Source organism: Vipera ursinii, assembly GCF_947247035.1.
Source record: "Vipera ursinii genome assembly, chromosome: 1".
In the NCBI taxonomy this organism is placed as follows: Eukaryota; Metazoa; Chordata; class Lepidosauria; order Squamata; family Viperidae; genus Vipera; species Vipera ursinii.
Genome location: NC_139512.1, coordinates 355056458 through 355071457, shown reverse-complemented (window position 1 = coordinate 355071457; position 15000 = coordinate 355056458). Strand labels below are relative to the sequence as shown.

The 15000-nt window shown below is 48.6% G+C and overlaps 1 protein-coding gene across 1 annotated transcript in view; it reads right to left on the bottom strand.

The window, feature by feature from the left end:
• Positions 1-15000, bottom strand: part of TEX14 (testis expressed 14, intercellular bridge forming factor) — a gene marked incomplete at its 5' end in the record, with an annotated part of 93311 nt that overhangs the window by 45285 nt on the left and 33026 nt on the right. Inside the window, 5 exons of the mRNA XM_083379664.1 lie at positions 5437-5519; positions 7417-7508; positions 10087-11084; positions 14439-14586; positions 14968-15000. The exon at positions 14968-15000 is cut by the window's right edge and continues 158 nt beyond it. Coding sequence (XP_083235790.1) covers positions 5437-5519; positions 7417-7508; positions 10087-11084; positions 14439-14586; positions 14968-15000 — 1354 coding nt within the window. The remainder of the gene's footprint in view (positions 1-5436; positions 5520-7416; positions 7509-10086; positions 11085-14438; positions 14587-14967) is intronic.

Here is a 15000-nt window from a genome sequence, read left to right as displayed (position 1 = left end):
CCGGTTCCTAACTGGCCGTGGACCAGTACCAGTCCGCGGACCGGGGGTTAGGGACCCCTGGTACAGGGTCTCCTGCTTGAGCAGAGGGTTGGACTAGAAGACCTCTAAGGTCCCTTCCAACTCTTGTCACTCTGACTTTTGTGACAGAAGGTGGCAAAATGTGATCACGTGCACCCGGGACACTGCATCACAAATACGTGGCCAACTGCCCTCTCAATTTTAATCACGTGACCACAGAGATGCTGCAGCGGTCGTTAAGTGTGAAACATGGCCACAAGTCCCTTTTTCCAGTGGCGTCGTAACTCTGAACGGTCACTAGAGGAATGGCTGTTAAGTCAAGGACGACCAGGAATGGAACGAACGCAAGCACACCAAAAGGGGGTGTTGAGGAATTGTTGTGTTACTCCCGGATGCCGAAGCAAAGAAACAAAAAATGAAGTCTGCCTTTTTCCGAATAATACATTTTTTTTTACTTTATAGCTTTTTTAACAAAATACGGGAGGCAGAAGAAGTCCCACCAGATTCCCAGAGTTTATTAAAGTTTATGCCTTTTCGGGAAAGAAGTTGGGAGGGGCAGATGGATAACCGCGGTGTACTTTTGTGGCATATTGTAAACAAACTGGCAATTCCCAGAATATCAAGTCTACATTTGAAGGGAATTGGACCTTTATTTGTGAGAGGTTATGGCCGTTGGGCCATTACACTATTTAAACTACGCCATTTTTGCAAATTGGTTTAAATGTGCCATAGATGTGATACTTGCGGCATACAAATAAACCAACTGTGAAATCTAAGTTGGTGACTAGGGGGGGCCTTTGCCCAGGTCCGCCTGGTGCGCCAGTTGCGGCCCTATCTGGACCGGGATGCCTTGCGTACAGTCACTCATGCGCTCGTGACCTCTCGTTTGGACTACTGTAATGCTCTCTACATTGGGCTGCCTTTGAAGACCACTCAAGAGGCTCCAACTGGTGCAGAATGCAGCCGCGCGAGTTGTGTTGGGAGTCTCCCGATACTCCCATGTTACACCTTTGCTCCGCGAGCTGCATTGGCTGCCGGTTGCCCTCCGGGTGAGATTCAAGGTGTTGGTAATGACCTACAAAGCCCTACATGGCATGGGTCCGGATTACCTACGGCGGCACCTGCGGCCGGCGTCAACTTCCCTCTGCCCAGTGCGCTCCCACAGAGAGGGCCTCCTCAAGGTGCCTCCGATCAAAGAATGCCGACTGGTGGCCCCCAGGGGGAGGGCGTTCTCTGTGGGCGCGCCAGACCTGTGGAACCGCTTGCCGGTTGAGCTCCGGACGGCCCCTGACCTTCGCTCCTTCCGGCGGGATCTAAAAACTTACTTATTTGAGCAATCCGGCCTGGTTTGATGGGGTTGGGGTTGGGTTTTTAACATGGTTTTAATTATCGTATATATAGGGCATAATAATTTAATTGTTTTATTAACATTTGTACTTTGTTTTTTAATATTTATTGCCCTGTACACCGCCCTGAGTCCTTCGGGAGAAGGACGGTCTAAAAATTTAATAAATATAAAATATAAATATAAATATAATATAAAAATAAACTGGCTGGGATTTGAAATCTCCAAGCATATCTAGAAGAATACAGGTCTGGGGGGAAAAAATTCAGAGAAGAGCGAGGCCTGGAGACCAAAACGTACGAAGATCGACCGCGGCCGGTCTACAGAAAAGAAGAAATAGGGGAGACATAATAGCAGTATTCCAGTATTTGAAGGGCTGGCACAAAGAGGAGGGGGGGGGTTTGTCAAATTATTCTCCAAAGCATTAGAAGGGAAGGACGAGAAACAATGGTTAGAAACTGATCAAAGAGAAAAGCAACCTGGAATTACGGAGAAACTTCCTGACAGTGAGAACAATTAACCGGTGGAACAACCTGCCTTCAGAAGCTGTGAATGCTCCAACACTGGAAGTTTTTAAGAAGAGACTGGACAGCCATTTGTCTGAAATGGTATAGGGTTTCCTGCCTGAGCAAGGGGTTGGACTAAATGACCTCTGAGGTCCCTTTCAACTCTATTATTATTATTATTATTATTATTATTATTATTATTATTATTATTATTATTATTATTATTATTATTATTAACAACCTGCCTCCAGTAGCTGTGGATGCTCCAACACTGGAGGTTTTTAAGAAGAGACTGGATAGCCATTTGTCTGAAATGGTATAGGGCACGGGTCGGCAACCCACGGCTCCGGAGCCGCATGCTTTGAGCCGTATGTTGCGGCTCCCAGCCACCCGGTGCGCGCGCACCTCTTTGAACGGGCAGTGGTGCGCGCGCACCTCTCCAAATGGAGAGTGGCACCGCCCGTTTGGAGAGGTGCACGCGCACCTCCCCGAATGGGCGGAGGTGCGCACGCACCTCCCCAAACCTTTGGAGAGGTGCGTGCGTACCTCCGCGCGAACGGGCAGAGGGTGCCACTCTTTGAGGAAGCTGTTGCGGCCCGTCTCCGAAGCTGCCGCTTTCGGCAGCTTTGCAGACGGGCCGCGGCAGCTTCCTCAAAGAGCAACACCCCTGCCCATTCGGAGGTGCGCGTGCACCTCTCCGAACGACCGGAGGTGCGCGCGCACCTCCCCAAACCTTTGGAGAGTTGCGCGTGTACCTCCGCGCGAACGGCCAGAGGTGCCGCTCTTTGAGGAAGCTGTCACGGCCCGTCTCCGAAGCTGCCGCTTTCGGCAGCTTTGCAGACGGGCCGCGGCAGCTTCCTCAAAGAGCAGCGCCCCTGCCCATTCTGAGAGGTGCACGCGCACCTCTCTGAACGACCGGAGGTGCGCGCGCACCTCCCCAAACCTTTGGAGAGGTGTGCGCATACCTCCGCGCGAATGGGCAGAGATGCCGCTCTTTGAGGAAGCTGTAGTGGCCCGTCTCTGAAGCTGCCGAAAGCGGCAGCTTCGGAGACGGGCCGTCGGGCAACCGGGAACCGGTTCCATCTCACTTTTAAAAAAAATGGCAACTGCGTGAGTCCGCGCATGCGCAAAAAACCGTTTTGTGCATGCGCAAAACTTTTTTGCGCATGCGCGTGCATGGACACACGCACGTGGCTCCCACTTTTTTTAATTTGTGATGGAACCGGTTCCAAGTGGCTCTTTTCCTTTTTTAGGTTGCCGACCCCTGGTATAGGGTTTCCTGCCTGAGCAGGGGATTGGACTAGATGACCTCCCAAGATCGCTTCCAACTCTATTATCATTATTACATCATCATCATCAGATGGGATAAAGAAATCTGGCTACCCTACCACTGACTTTGTTGGAAGCCCCCTGGGAAGGTGGTGGCAGCCAAATGATGATCACATGACCCCAGGATGCTGTAACCACTGTCAATGCAAGCCCCCAAATTGTGAACATGTGACCTTGGGAAAATGCTGCGACGGTCATAAGTGCGAGGATCGGTTATCCCTTTTTCCTGGGCTGTCATAACCAGTCCTTAAACAAATGGGCTTTGTATTGCCTTTTCTACTTTTTTACTATACTGTAAGCAGCCCAAAAGTCGCTGTGTCGGTGAGATGGGCAGCCTAATAATTTAATAAATAGATTAAGTATAAATAAATAAATAAATAAATAAATAAACAATATCCCCAAAGTGGATATTTTCCTGCAGGAGAAAACAGCCCTTAAGTTTCCTTTTCTTGGTCCTCTACTGCCATCTAGTGGGCAGAGGAACAACAGCGCTACTTTTTCGCCGCAGAGATTGTTGTCAATTGCACCGTATTTGACAAGTGATGGAGTAAAAACTAAGTTCTACTCCTCTCCTGGGGTCTCCCTCGAGAAACAAGCTCAGATTGTCCTACTTAGGCTATATTACTGATTGTACTACTTAGACTATATTACTGCTAAGCTTGTAAGCCGCCCTGAGTCTTCGGAGAAGGGCGGGATATAAATGGAATTAAAATAAATAAATAAAATAAATAAATAATGCTTCCCAACGGTGGCAACAGTACACAATAAAGAACTACAGAGTTGGAAGGGACCTTGGAGGTCTTCTAGACCAACCCCCTGCTCAGGCAGGAGACCCCCGCTATACCATTCTGGACAAATGGCAGTCCAGTATTGTCTTGAAAACCTGCAGTGATGGAGCAGCCACAACTTCTGGTGGCAAGCTGTTCCACTGGTTAATTGTCCTCAGCAATTTTCTCCTTAATTCCAGGTTGCTTCTCTCTTTGATTAGTTTTCGTCCGTTGCTTCTTGTCTTGCCTTCAAATGCTTTGGAGAAGAGCTTGACTCCCTCTTCTTTGGGACAGCCCCTGAGATATTGGGAGACTTGCTATCATGTCCCCCCTCGTCCTTCTCTTCATTAAACTTCACATACCCAATTCCAGCAACCGTTCCTCGTGTGTTTTAGCCTCCAGTCAAATCACCTTTGCTGCTCTTCTCTGCATCTTTTTGGGGTTGTGATGATCAAAACTGGATGCAATACTCCCAAGTGGGGTCTTATAAAGCATTATTAGCACTTCACATGATCCTGATTCTCTATCCCTCTGTTGATGCAGCCCAGGACTGCAATGGCTTTTACAAGGGTGGATTTCAACTCCCAGAATTCCCCAGCCAAACAGCATGGGGACTTCTTGATGGGCAGGAGAGTAAATAGCCCAAAGCACATTATTCACCTGTGTAACTCTGCCCCCAAACTTTGAATGGCCTTAAAAGAGGACTGGATAAATTTGCGTGTCATGGTTCCGACAGATGAAACTCTTCAAAAGAACTTTGAGGCCTTGTTTACCTTAAAGGATCTTTATTTTGAGTAGCAGAATATCGGCACTTCCATAATCGAAGCCAAAAACTGAATTCCCCTCCCCTGGGCACAAAGTAGCAAAGCACAATTCCCTCCTCCAATTAACGGTCATAAATCACATTCCCCAATTAGCTTGAAGCGCGGGCTTCCTCTCCCGCTCGCCAATTCTTTTATCAGCTCTGGGCTCAGTAACCTTGATTCTCACGCTAGGTTTAGTGTTGTTATGTCTAGCTGGACTCATTCACATCCCCCCTCTCCCAGCATCATCTAACTCTAAAAGCGAAAGGGAGAAAGATGGCTACATTTCCATCTGCTGTCCACGCAAAAACATCCGATGTTAGAAGCGCCGACATTGCTGCAAGGAGGTCTATCACGGGTTTACCCATCTTGACCAACTCAGGATGCCTCCAAGCTGAGGGCACTGTTGCTAAATCCTAGTTGTAGGAACAATGGAGGTGGGGGGGAGGGGAAGAGAAGGACGTGTTCTCCATCTGTCGAGCCCCCCCAAAGGGCATCTAGCTGATTCCCAAATGCTGGATTAGGACACGTCACTTGATCCAACAGGGTCAATTTTTAATTGTAAGACCGAGAAGCCTGGATGTTGTAGTCCCACCTGACTTAGAACAACCCCCCTCTCCCCAATTTTCGTAGACTGGAAAAGGAAGAAATGTAACCCTGAAACTCACTTGTCCATTCAGACTGGGCCATTCTCCTCTCCTCACTTCTCAGGTTGGCTTCGTAGATTTCGGAAGCTGTTTTTTTCAAGGACCTGCAAAACCAGGTTACCCCAGCATCATTTCTACAGTACTGACCACAGGTAGAATGCGTTGACAGTTAGACCCCACTTTATCTAGGTTTTTTAAAAAAACAACCTAAGGGACTTCTGCCTTCTCCCTCTTAATTTGAATCGCAGAATTAACAAGAGTTGGAAGGGACCGTGGAGGTCATCTAGTCCAACCCCCTGCTCAGGCAGGAAAGCCTATACCATTTCCGACAAATGGCTGTCCAGTCTCTTCTTAAAAACTTCCATTGTTGGAGCAGTCACCACTTCTGGAGGCAAAGTTGTTCCACTGATTAATTGTCCTCACTGTCAAGAAGTTTCTCCTTAGTTCCAGGTTGCTTCTCTCCTTGATGAGTTTCCATCCGTTGCTTCTTGTCCTGCCTTCAGGCGCTTTGGAGAATAGCTTGACTCCCTCTTCTTTGGGGCAGCCCCTGAGATACTGGAAGGCTGCTATCCTGTCACCCTTAGTCCTTAAACTTCCTAACAGTGAGGACAATCAAACAGCTTGCCTTCAGAAATCGTGGGCGCTCCATCACCGGAGGTTTTTAAGAAGAGGCTAGACAGTCACTTGTCTCGAGAATGTGTAGGTTCTCCTGGTTGAGCAGAGGTTGGGATAGAAGACCTCCAAGGTTCTTTTCTATTCTCTCCTATCCTATCCTATTTACGCAAAGTATTAGTACCGCTTTATAAAACCCTAGTAAGACCACACCTGGAATGCTGCAACCAATTTTGGTAACCGTATCACAAAAAAGACGTTGAAAGTTTGGAAAAAATTCAGAGAAGAGCAACTAAGATGATCCAAGGCCTGGAGACTAAAACATACGAAGAACGGCTGCGGGATTTGGGTTTGGCTTGTCTAAAGAAAAGAAGAAATAGGGGAGACGTGATAGCAGTATTACAGTATCTGGGGGGCTGCCACAAAGAGGAGAGGGGGTCAAACTATTCTCCAAAGCACCAGAGGGAAGGACAAGAAACAATGGAGGGAAACTAATGCAAGGAGAGAATCAACCTGGAATTAAGGAGAAACTTCCTGACAGTGAGGACAATGAACCAGTGGAACAGCTTGCCACCAGAAATCGTGGGCGCTCCATCACTGGAGATTTTTTAAGAAGAGACTGGACAGTCACTCGTCTGAAATGGCATAGGTTCTCCTGCCTGAGAGGGAGGTTGGACTAGAAGGCCTCCAAGGTCCCTTCCCGCTCTATGCTGAACTTTTCCACTGCCCATCCCACCCCCGTTTCTCTAGGGCAGGGGTAGGCCACCTTGGCTCTTTTATGACTCGTGGACTTCAACTCCCAGAATTCCTGAGCCAGCCATGCTGAGGAGAAAGGGAGAGGTTTCCATGCTGAGCTACGCTGGCTCAGGAATTCTGGGAGTTGAAGTCCGCGAGTCATAAAAGAGCCAAGGTTGCCTACCCCTGAATTAGGGTAATAGACTTCCAACTCCCAGTATTCCTGAGCCAGCATGGGGAATTATAGCCCCTTCATGACTCGTGGACTTCAACTCCCAGAATTCCTGAGCCAGCCATGCTGAGGAGAAAGGGAGAGGTTTCCATGCTGAGCTACGCTGGCTCAGGAATTCTGGGAGTTGAAGCCCGCGAGTCATAAAAGAGCCAAAGTTGCCTACCCCTGAATTAGGGTAATAGACTTCCAACTCCCAGAATTCCTGAGCCAGCATGGGGAATTATAGCCCCTTCATGACTCGTGGACTTCAACTCCCAGAATTCCTGAGCCAGCCATGCTGAGGAGAAAGGGAGAGATTTCCATGCTGAGCTATGCTGTCTCTAGGAATTCTGGGAGCTGAAGTCCATGACTCATAAAAGAGCCAAGGTTGCCTACCCCTGTTCCTCTAGTGCTACAGTCGGGCCCTGAGGAACAGCACTCACCCATCCGCTGCTTTGATCCCGTCGAACATGGAGCTGCCTCGACGGAGTTGGGGGCTCTTCTTCCTCCTGAATGTCACGCCAGGGTGCAAGAGCTAAAAACCACATCAACAAGGACGCAGTGTGAGGCAAAGGACCACGTGACTTCTCTGTACAGGTAGTCCTTGACTTACAACTGTTCGCTTAGTGACGGCTTGGGTGTGTAAAATGAAAGGCACTGGAAAAAAGCAACTTAATGACCAAGTTGCTTTTTTTCAGTATCGTCGTAACTGGAGTAGCTCAATTTAGAGCCCCAGTGGCACAGCGGTCAGAATGCGGCATTGTGGTCAAACTCTGCCCACTGTCAGGCGTTCGATCCTGACCGGCTCAAGGCTGACTCAGCCTTCTGTGGACCCAGATTGTTGAGAGGGCAAGCTGCTGACTCTGTAAACCGCTTAGAGAGAGCTAAGCGGTATATAAGTCTAAGTGCTAATTGCCATTAACGCTGATCAAGCTGGAGTTGCAGGGGGTTGGACTAGAAGACCTCCAAGGTCCCTTCCAGCTCTATTCTATTCTATTCTATTCTATTCTATTCTATTCTATTATTTTTTTCTGTTCTGTTCTAAATTCTAATATATTCTGTTCTTTCATTACAGTATTCTATTCTATTTCATTCTATCATTATTCTATTCTAAGTTCTAATATATTCATATGTTAGAACTTAGAATAGAATAGAATAATGATAATGATTGAGGGCAATAGAAGAAGGGGACAACAGAGAATGAGGTGGCTGGATGGAGTCACTGAAGCAGGAGGCGTGAGCTTAAATGGACTCCAGAAGATGGTGGAGGACAGGAAGGCCTGGAGGAACGTTTTCCATAGGGTCGCGATGGGTCAGACACGACTACGCAGCAAACAACAATATATTCATTATTCTATTCTATTCTATTCTATTCTATTCTATTCTATTCTATTCTATTCTATTCAGATTCCTATTCTATTCTATTCTGTTCTGTTCTGTTCCGTTCTTTCATTATTCTATTCTATTCATATTCCATATTCCATTCTATTCCATTCTACTGTTTCGGGGTGCCTGTCCACACAATTACAAACGAAGTTTCTAAACTCATTCTTTAGAAAAGGGACCAGCTAGAGCAGAACGGGAAGACTGGGGGGGGGGGGGGAGAATGGAATTCCACATTTCCGAGAAGCCATCTTCAAAGCAAACTCCAATTTCAACCAAAACTCATCTCCACCTTGATTACGTACAGGTAGTCCTCAACTTACGAACACAACTGAGCACAACATTTCTTTTGCTAAGTGAGTTTTGCCCCATCTTACGACCTTTCTTTTTTTATATATGTATACATTTTATTAGTTTTTACAGGATTAGGAATGAGATGGGGATGGGATTGGGGTTGGGATTTGGGATAGGTTTTTTTCAAATAACATTCTCAATATTTAGCAAACAGCATGCTGTCGGGGTTCATGTGTTTAACGAAAAATAATAGACGATAGCTAATTATCACAAACAATATGTTAATTAATCGCTCGATAGTCTTCTTCTTGCTAATATATATTCAAAGTTACATGTCACATTCCTTTCTAACTTGTTTTTCCAGGCATTGATAGAAATTATCCCATGTTCTAAAATACACTGAGTCTTCTTTCTCTTTTATCTTTAAAGTCAATCTGCACACTCTCAAAATTTTCTTAATTAACTCTTCTTCAGTTGGTTAAATTTTCATTTTCCCAGTGTTCGGCAAATACAATTCTTGTATTTGTACGTGTAAAATTAAATATATAGAATCTTTCTCATAATTTGCTCCTATTATTCCTCACAAAAATAATTCCGGCTTAAAGTCCGTTTGTTTTTTTTAGTCATTTTCTCCAACCATAAATGTACTTTTAGCCAAAATCTTTTTTGTTAAGTGAATCGCTGCAATTATTCGATTTGTAACACGGTGATTAAGTGAATCTGGCTTCCACATTGACTGCGCTTGTCAGACGGTCGCAAAAGGGGATCACGTGATCCCAGGACGCTGTGACCGTCATAAATACGAATCAGTTGCCATGCATCGGAACTTTGAACATGTGATCAGGGAGATGCTGCAACGGTCGTGCGAAAATATCATACATCACGTTTTTCATTGCTGTTTTAAACTTTGAATGGCTACTAAAGGAATGGTCGTAATTTGAGGATTACCTGTTTTCCGGAAATTTCTCCTTCATTCCAGGTTGGGACCCGTTTTGTTTTTTTTTAATCCCATTTATATCCCGCCCTTCTCCGAAGACTCAGGGCGGCTTACAATCTAAGAAGCACAAATCAATGTGCTTAGCAGTAGCCTTCAATTCTATGTATATGCCTGCTTATTAGGGCTTTCGCCCCCCCCCAAGCGGCATTTTTTACAAAGTCAGCTTCTTGCCCCCAACAATCTGGGTCCTCGTTTTACCGACCTCGGAAGGATGGAAGGCTGAGTCAACCTTGAGCCTGGTGGGACTCGAACCTGCACTAATGGCAGGCAGCTGGTGTTACTTAAGGAGGCATTAGCCCACTGCTCCACCAAGGCTCTGTTGCATAATCCTAAAAAACCTTCCCCTTGAAAGCGGCCTCCAGGAACTTTTAACGCTGCCTGCCCAAGCATTGTGCAGGGCGCAAAAAAAGGAGAGACTCCCCTAACCGTCCCACTTTACCTGATAGTTCATCTCTGTTCCTTTTGGACTGACGGGACTTTTGGCTGTTTCCGGTCCAAGATCGCTCCAGTAGGTGGTGTCCTGGTTTGGGCTGCCACTCTTGGGTCTGTTTTCGGCCGCCTGGTAAGAGTGGATCACCAGGGGTCTGTAGGCCCCAGGAACCCGGAACGGTGGCGGCATGTAACCATCGGTCGGAGGAGCAACCGTCTTGCACTGCAGCGCTCGGTCGCTGTTTAAGGATACCTTAATATTTCTCAAGATGCTGTCCAGCTTCTCGTAGCAGCCCCGGGCAGGAATCCCAACGGGGGGCTGCTCCCTCGCCTGGCTCCCCCCAAAAAGCTGGCGAGGCTTGTTGAAGGTCTCCAACGGGCTCAGCTTGGTTTCGGTGCGGTACAGGGACTCGGTCGCTTGCTGGAGCAAAGTTTGGCAAATCTTCAGATCGAGAACGCACTTGCCGAATTTGTACTCGAACTGGGACTGGACGTTCCCGCCTTTGCCCCGGGCGCCCCTGAGCAGCTCGCTCGTCACCGATACGCCGTTCAGATCCTCCCGGCTGTAGTCCGTTTCAGTGTCCGAGGACAGGCTCGCCTCGTGGTCCTGGGTCTCGGCGAGTCGAGGGGAGGAGGTTTCGGCCGTGTCGCCGGGAGAACTCCGCGATTCTCCTTGTCGGGAGTCGGGCTCCTGCTCGCTCCCCTCCTCGTTGCCCTCCGTGCCTTCGCCCAGCTCTGGATAGCAAGTGTATATCTCATTGATCTGCACGCTGGACAAGCTGAGGTTGGCGTTGCTGGCATTTTCTGCATCTTTCAAACTCTCCTCTAACATGGGTCTGGACCGGGCCGTGCGGAGAACCGGCTCGGACACCTGGACATCATCGTTCAAACATTCCTCTAACAAGGGGCTGGATTGGGCCATACGCAGAACCGGCTCGGAGACCCGGACTGCAACAGGTTTGATCTCCGGTGAGGAAACGGCGCATCTGGTCATGGTGAAACTCCTGGCTGAGGAAGAAAGCGAGAATTGGGGATGGGAGGAAGTGCGTAATGGGAAATTCCGTTGAATTTCTCATCTGTTACCCATTTTTTAAAATTTTGCTTGTTTGCATCCCGCCTTTTTTTACAAATAATTCAAGGCGGGGAGCGCATAACCAACACACCTTCTCTCCTCCTAACGACAACCCTGTGAATGGGTTGGGCTGAGAGAGGGGGAGGGACTGGCCCAAGGTTACCCACAGCTTTCATGGTTAGAGGGACTAGAATTCACCGTCTCCTGGTGATTGGCCCAAAGTCACCCAGTGGGCATTCATGACTAAGGCGGAACTAGAATTAAGAGTCTCCTGGTGATTGGCTCAAAGTAACTCAGCTGTCTTTCATGTCTAAGGCAGGACTAGAACTCACAGCCTCCTGGTGATTGGCCCAAAGTCACCCAGTGGGCATTCATGACTAAGGCGGGACTGGAACTCACCATCTTCTGGTGATTGGCCCAAAGTCACCTAGCTTCCTTTTGGGTCTAAGGCGTCTCCTGGTGATTGGTCCAAAGTCATGCAGCTGGTTTCCATGGCTAAGGAGACTACAACTCAGCTTCTCCTGGTGATTGGACCAAAGACCCCTGGCCAGATTTCATGCCTAAGGCAGGACTAGAACTCACCATCTCCCACTTTCTAGTCTGGCGCCTTAGCCATTACATCTAACCGGCAATGTCAATGACAGATTTTTCTGTGGCTGGCTGGAGACAAGAGGCTGATTCATGCAGGGCTGACTGTTGGAGAGGGGGAATGGAGCAAGTGACATCATGCACAGGACATCCCCATGCAAACTAGGCAATTGAATGGCCATAAGGCCAGGGCTATCTGTCAGCTTTGATTATATAAATCCCACCGCAAATGCATTTATTCAACAAGCCCAGCGACAGCTGCCTTATTTTGATGTGGTCCTTTAAAAGGACCAGTGTGGCAAAATTCGTATCAGGTCCTGGGTGCTGTCTGAGCTAGGTGGTTTTCTCTGCAGACGTTTCGTGACCCAGCTGGGTAACATCATCAGTGATAGAAGGGGGGAGGAGGAGGAGGAGGAGGAGGAGGAAGAGGAGGAGGACGACTGTGGGGTCCCTGGTAATCTCTGAACTTGGTGGTTTTCTGGCAGACGTTTCATGACCCAACTAGGGAACATCACCAGTGCTAAAAGGGAGGAGGAGGAAGAGGATGATGAAGACTGTGGGATCCTTGGTGCTGTCTCAGCTTGAGGGCTTTCTTGCAGACATTTCATCACCCAACTGGGTAACATCGTCAGGGCTAGAAGGGAGGAGGAGGAGGAGGAGGAGGAGGAGGAGGAGGAGGAGGAGGAGGAGGAGGAGGAGGAAGAGGAAGAGGAGAAAGGGGGGGACTGTAAGGGCCTTGGTGCTGTCTGAGCTTGGCTGCTTTCTTGCAGACATCTCCTGACCCAGGTGGGTAGCAGCATCACAGCTAGAAAGGAGTGGGCTTCATTCTGTTTAATTACCAAGAAGAAAACAACATTCGCCCAGGTTCGCCTGGTGCGGCCCTATTTAGACCGGGATGCCTTGCGTGCGGTCACTCATGCGCTCGTGGCCTCTCGTTTGGACTACTGCAATGCTCTCTACATGGGGCTGCCCTTGAGGACCACTCGGAGGCTCCAACTGGTACAGAATGCAGCCGCGAGAGTTGTGTTGGGAGTTTCCCGATACTCCCATGTTACACCCCTGCTCCGCGAGCTGCATTGGCTCCCAGTTGTCTTCCGGGTGAGATTCAAGGTGCTGGTAATGACCTACAAAGCCCTTCATGGCATGGGTCTGGAATACCTTCGGGAGCACCTGCGGCCGGCGTCAACTTCCCTCCGCCCAGTGCACTCCCACAGGGAGGGTCTCCTCAGGGTGCCTCCGGTCAAAGAATGCCGACTGGTGGCCCCCAGGGGGAGGGCGTTCTCTGTGGGCGCGCCAGATTTATGGAACCATCTTCCGGTTGAGCTCCAGATGGCGCCCGACCTTCGCTCCTTCCGGCGCGATCTAAAGACTTACCTCTTCTAACAAGCTGGCCTGGCCTGATGGGAGAGGGTTGGGTTTTTATTACTTTTAAATGCATTTTAATTTATTTAAGAGTCCTGGGCACTTGTTTAATCTTTTTTAATTTTTGTATTCTGTCTTTTTAACATTGCCCTGTTCACCGCCCTGAGTCCTTCGGGAGAAGGGCGGTATACAAATAAAATTATTATTATTATTATTATTCTCACAGACACCATCAAGACAGGCCATTGGTATATAAACCTTGCAGGAGGAAGGAGGCGAAGCAGGAGGAGCAGGAGGAGGAGGAGAACTGTGGGGTCCTGGGTGCTCTCTGAACTGGGTGGTTTTCTTGCAGACGTTTCATGACCCAAATAGGAAATATTAGCAGTGCAACAAAGAGAGAGGTGTTTGCTGCAAATGCCTCTTTTGGCACCATCACCATCATTGCTACAAGGGGCACTTGCAGCAAATCCCTCCCTCTTCTAGCGCTGATGTTGTTACCTAGTTGGGTCAAGAGACATCTGCGAGAAAGCAACCGAGCTCAGAGAGCACCCAGGACCCCACAGTTTCTCCTCCTCTTCCTCTCTGCACACCCCACTCCCTTCTAGCGCTGATATTACCTAGTTGGGTCACGAGACGTCTGTGAGAAAGCAACCAACCGCTGCTGGGTGGTTGCAGCAGGTTTTGGTCCCTTCACATGACCCTGGGACACTGTGACCTTCATAAATATGAATCAGTTGCCAAGCATCTGAATGTAAGTCACAAGGCCCTGGAGATGCTGCAACATTCCAGCTGATTGGCACTTCTTCTGGGCTCAGCAGAAGCACCAGGATCAGCATTGAGCTCCAGCTGGATCCTGGCACTGATCCTGGTGCTTCCGCTGAACCCCGACAGCCCTGCAGCTCCAGCCGTCTCTCGCTCAGGCTTGTGCGGTGCTGCAAACGGTTCAGCTCATTCCCCTCCCCTGCTACCACTTTTCTAGGATGGCGGCATACTACCTGCCAGGTGCCAATGTACCACAGAAAAGCCCTGATATAAACCACCATTTAATGTTTACTCCTTGGGTTACCTCAGCGCAATAAGACTGGGCACGCTGTGAGACGAGTTGCCTAAACTTGCTGAATTTAGCTTCACAAATTTACAACAAGTTCCCCTTGTACTTTCGGCTCAAAGTAAGCCCGCTGCACCTACCAAAAATCTGCTCTGCCCCCCCCCCAATTTATCCCTCCATTTTGGAATCCTGATTCTTGTCCCTCCTGAGGAGTGGGGAAAACCTCACCAAGCAGCGATCTCACCCCCTCTGGGCTCTCGATTATAACCAGCCGGACCTACGTGACACGGACCTACGTGAGCCTTCTCGTCTTGCAATCTCGGCTTCTCAACTTCCGAAGCCGAGGCGGAAGGCAAACAGATATTGATATTGGGGTGAATTTCAGCCTTGGGAGACGCCGGTTGTTCGCCCGGACGGTGCTTGCGAGATTCTAGCAAATCCTGTAGAAAACGAAAACAAAGAACCGGTGAACAGAATCCTTTGTCCCGTCTCAACGGCAGCCTCTTCCTTTAGCTTTACCATGTCAGACAAATGGCTGTCCAGTCTCTTCTTAAAAACTTCCAGCGTTGGAGCATTCACCGCTTCTGGAGGCAAGGAGTTCCACTGGTTAATTGTTCTAAATGTCAAGAAGTTTCTCCTTAGTTCTAGGTTGCTTCTCTCCTTGATGAGTTTCCATCCGTTGCTTCTTGTCCTGCCTTCGGGACCTTTGGAGAATAGGTTGACCCCTTCTTCTTTGGGGCAGCCCCCCCCCCCAAATACTGGAACATTACTATCCTGCCCGCCCCCCAGTCCCTCTTTTCATTGAACTCCCCCCACTTTACCTTCAAGTCATTCCTTAGAACGTAACGTATGTC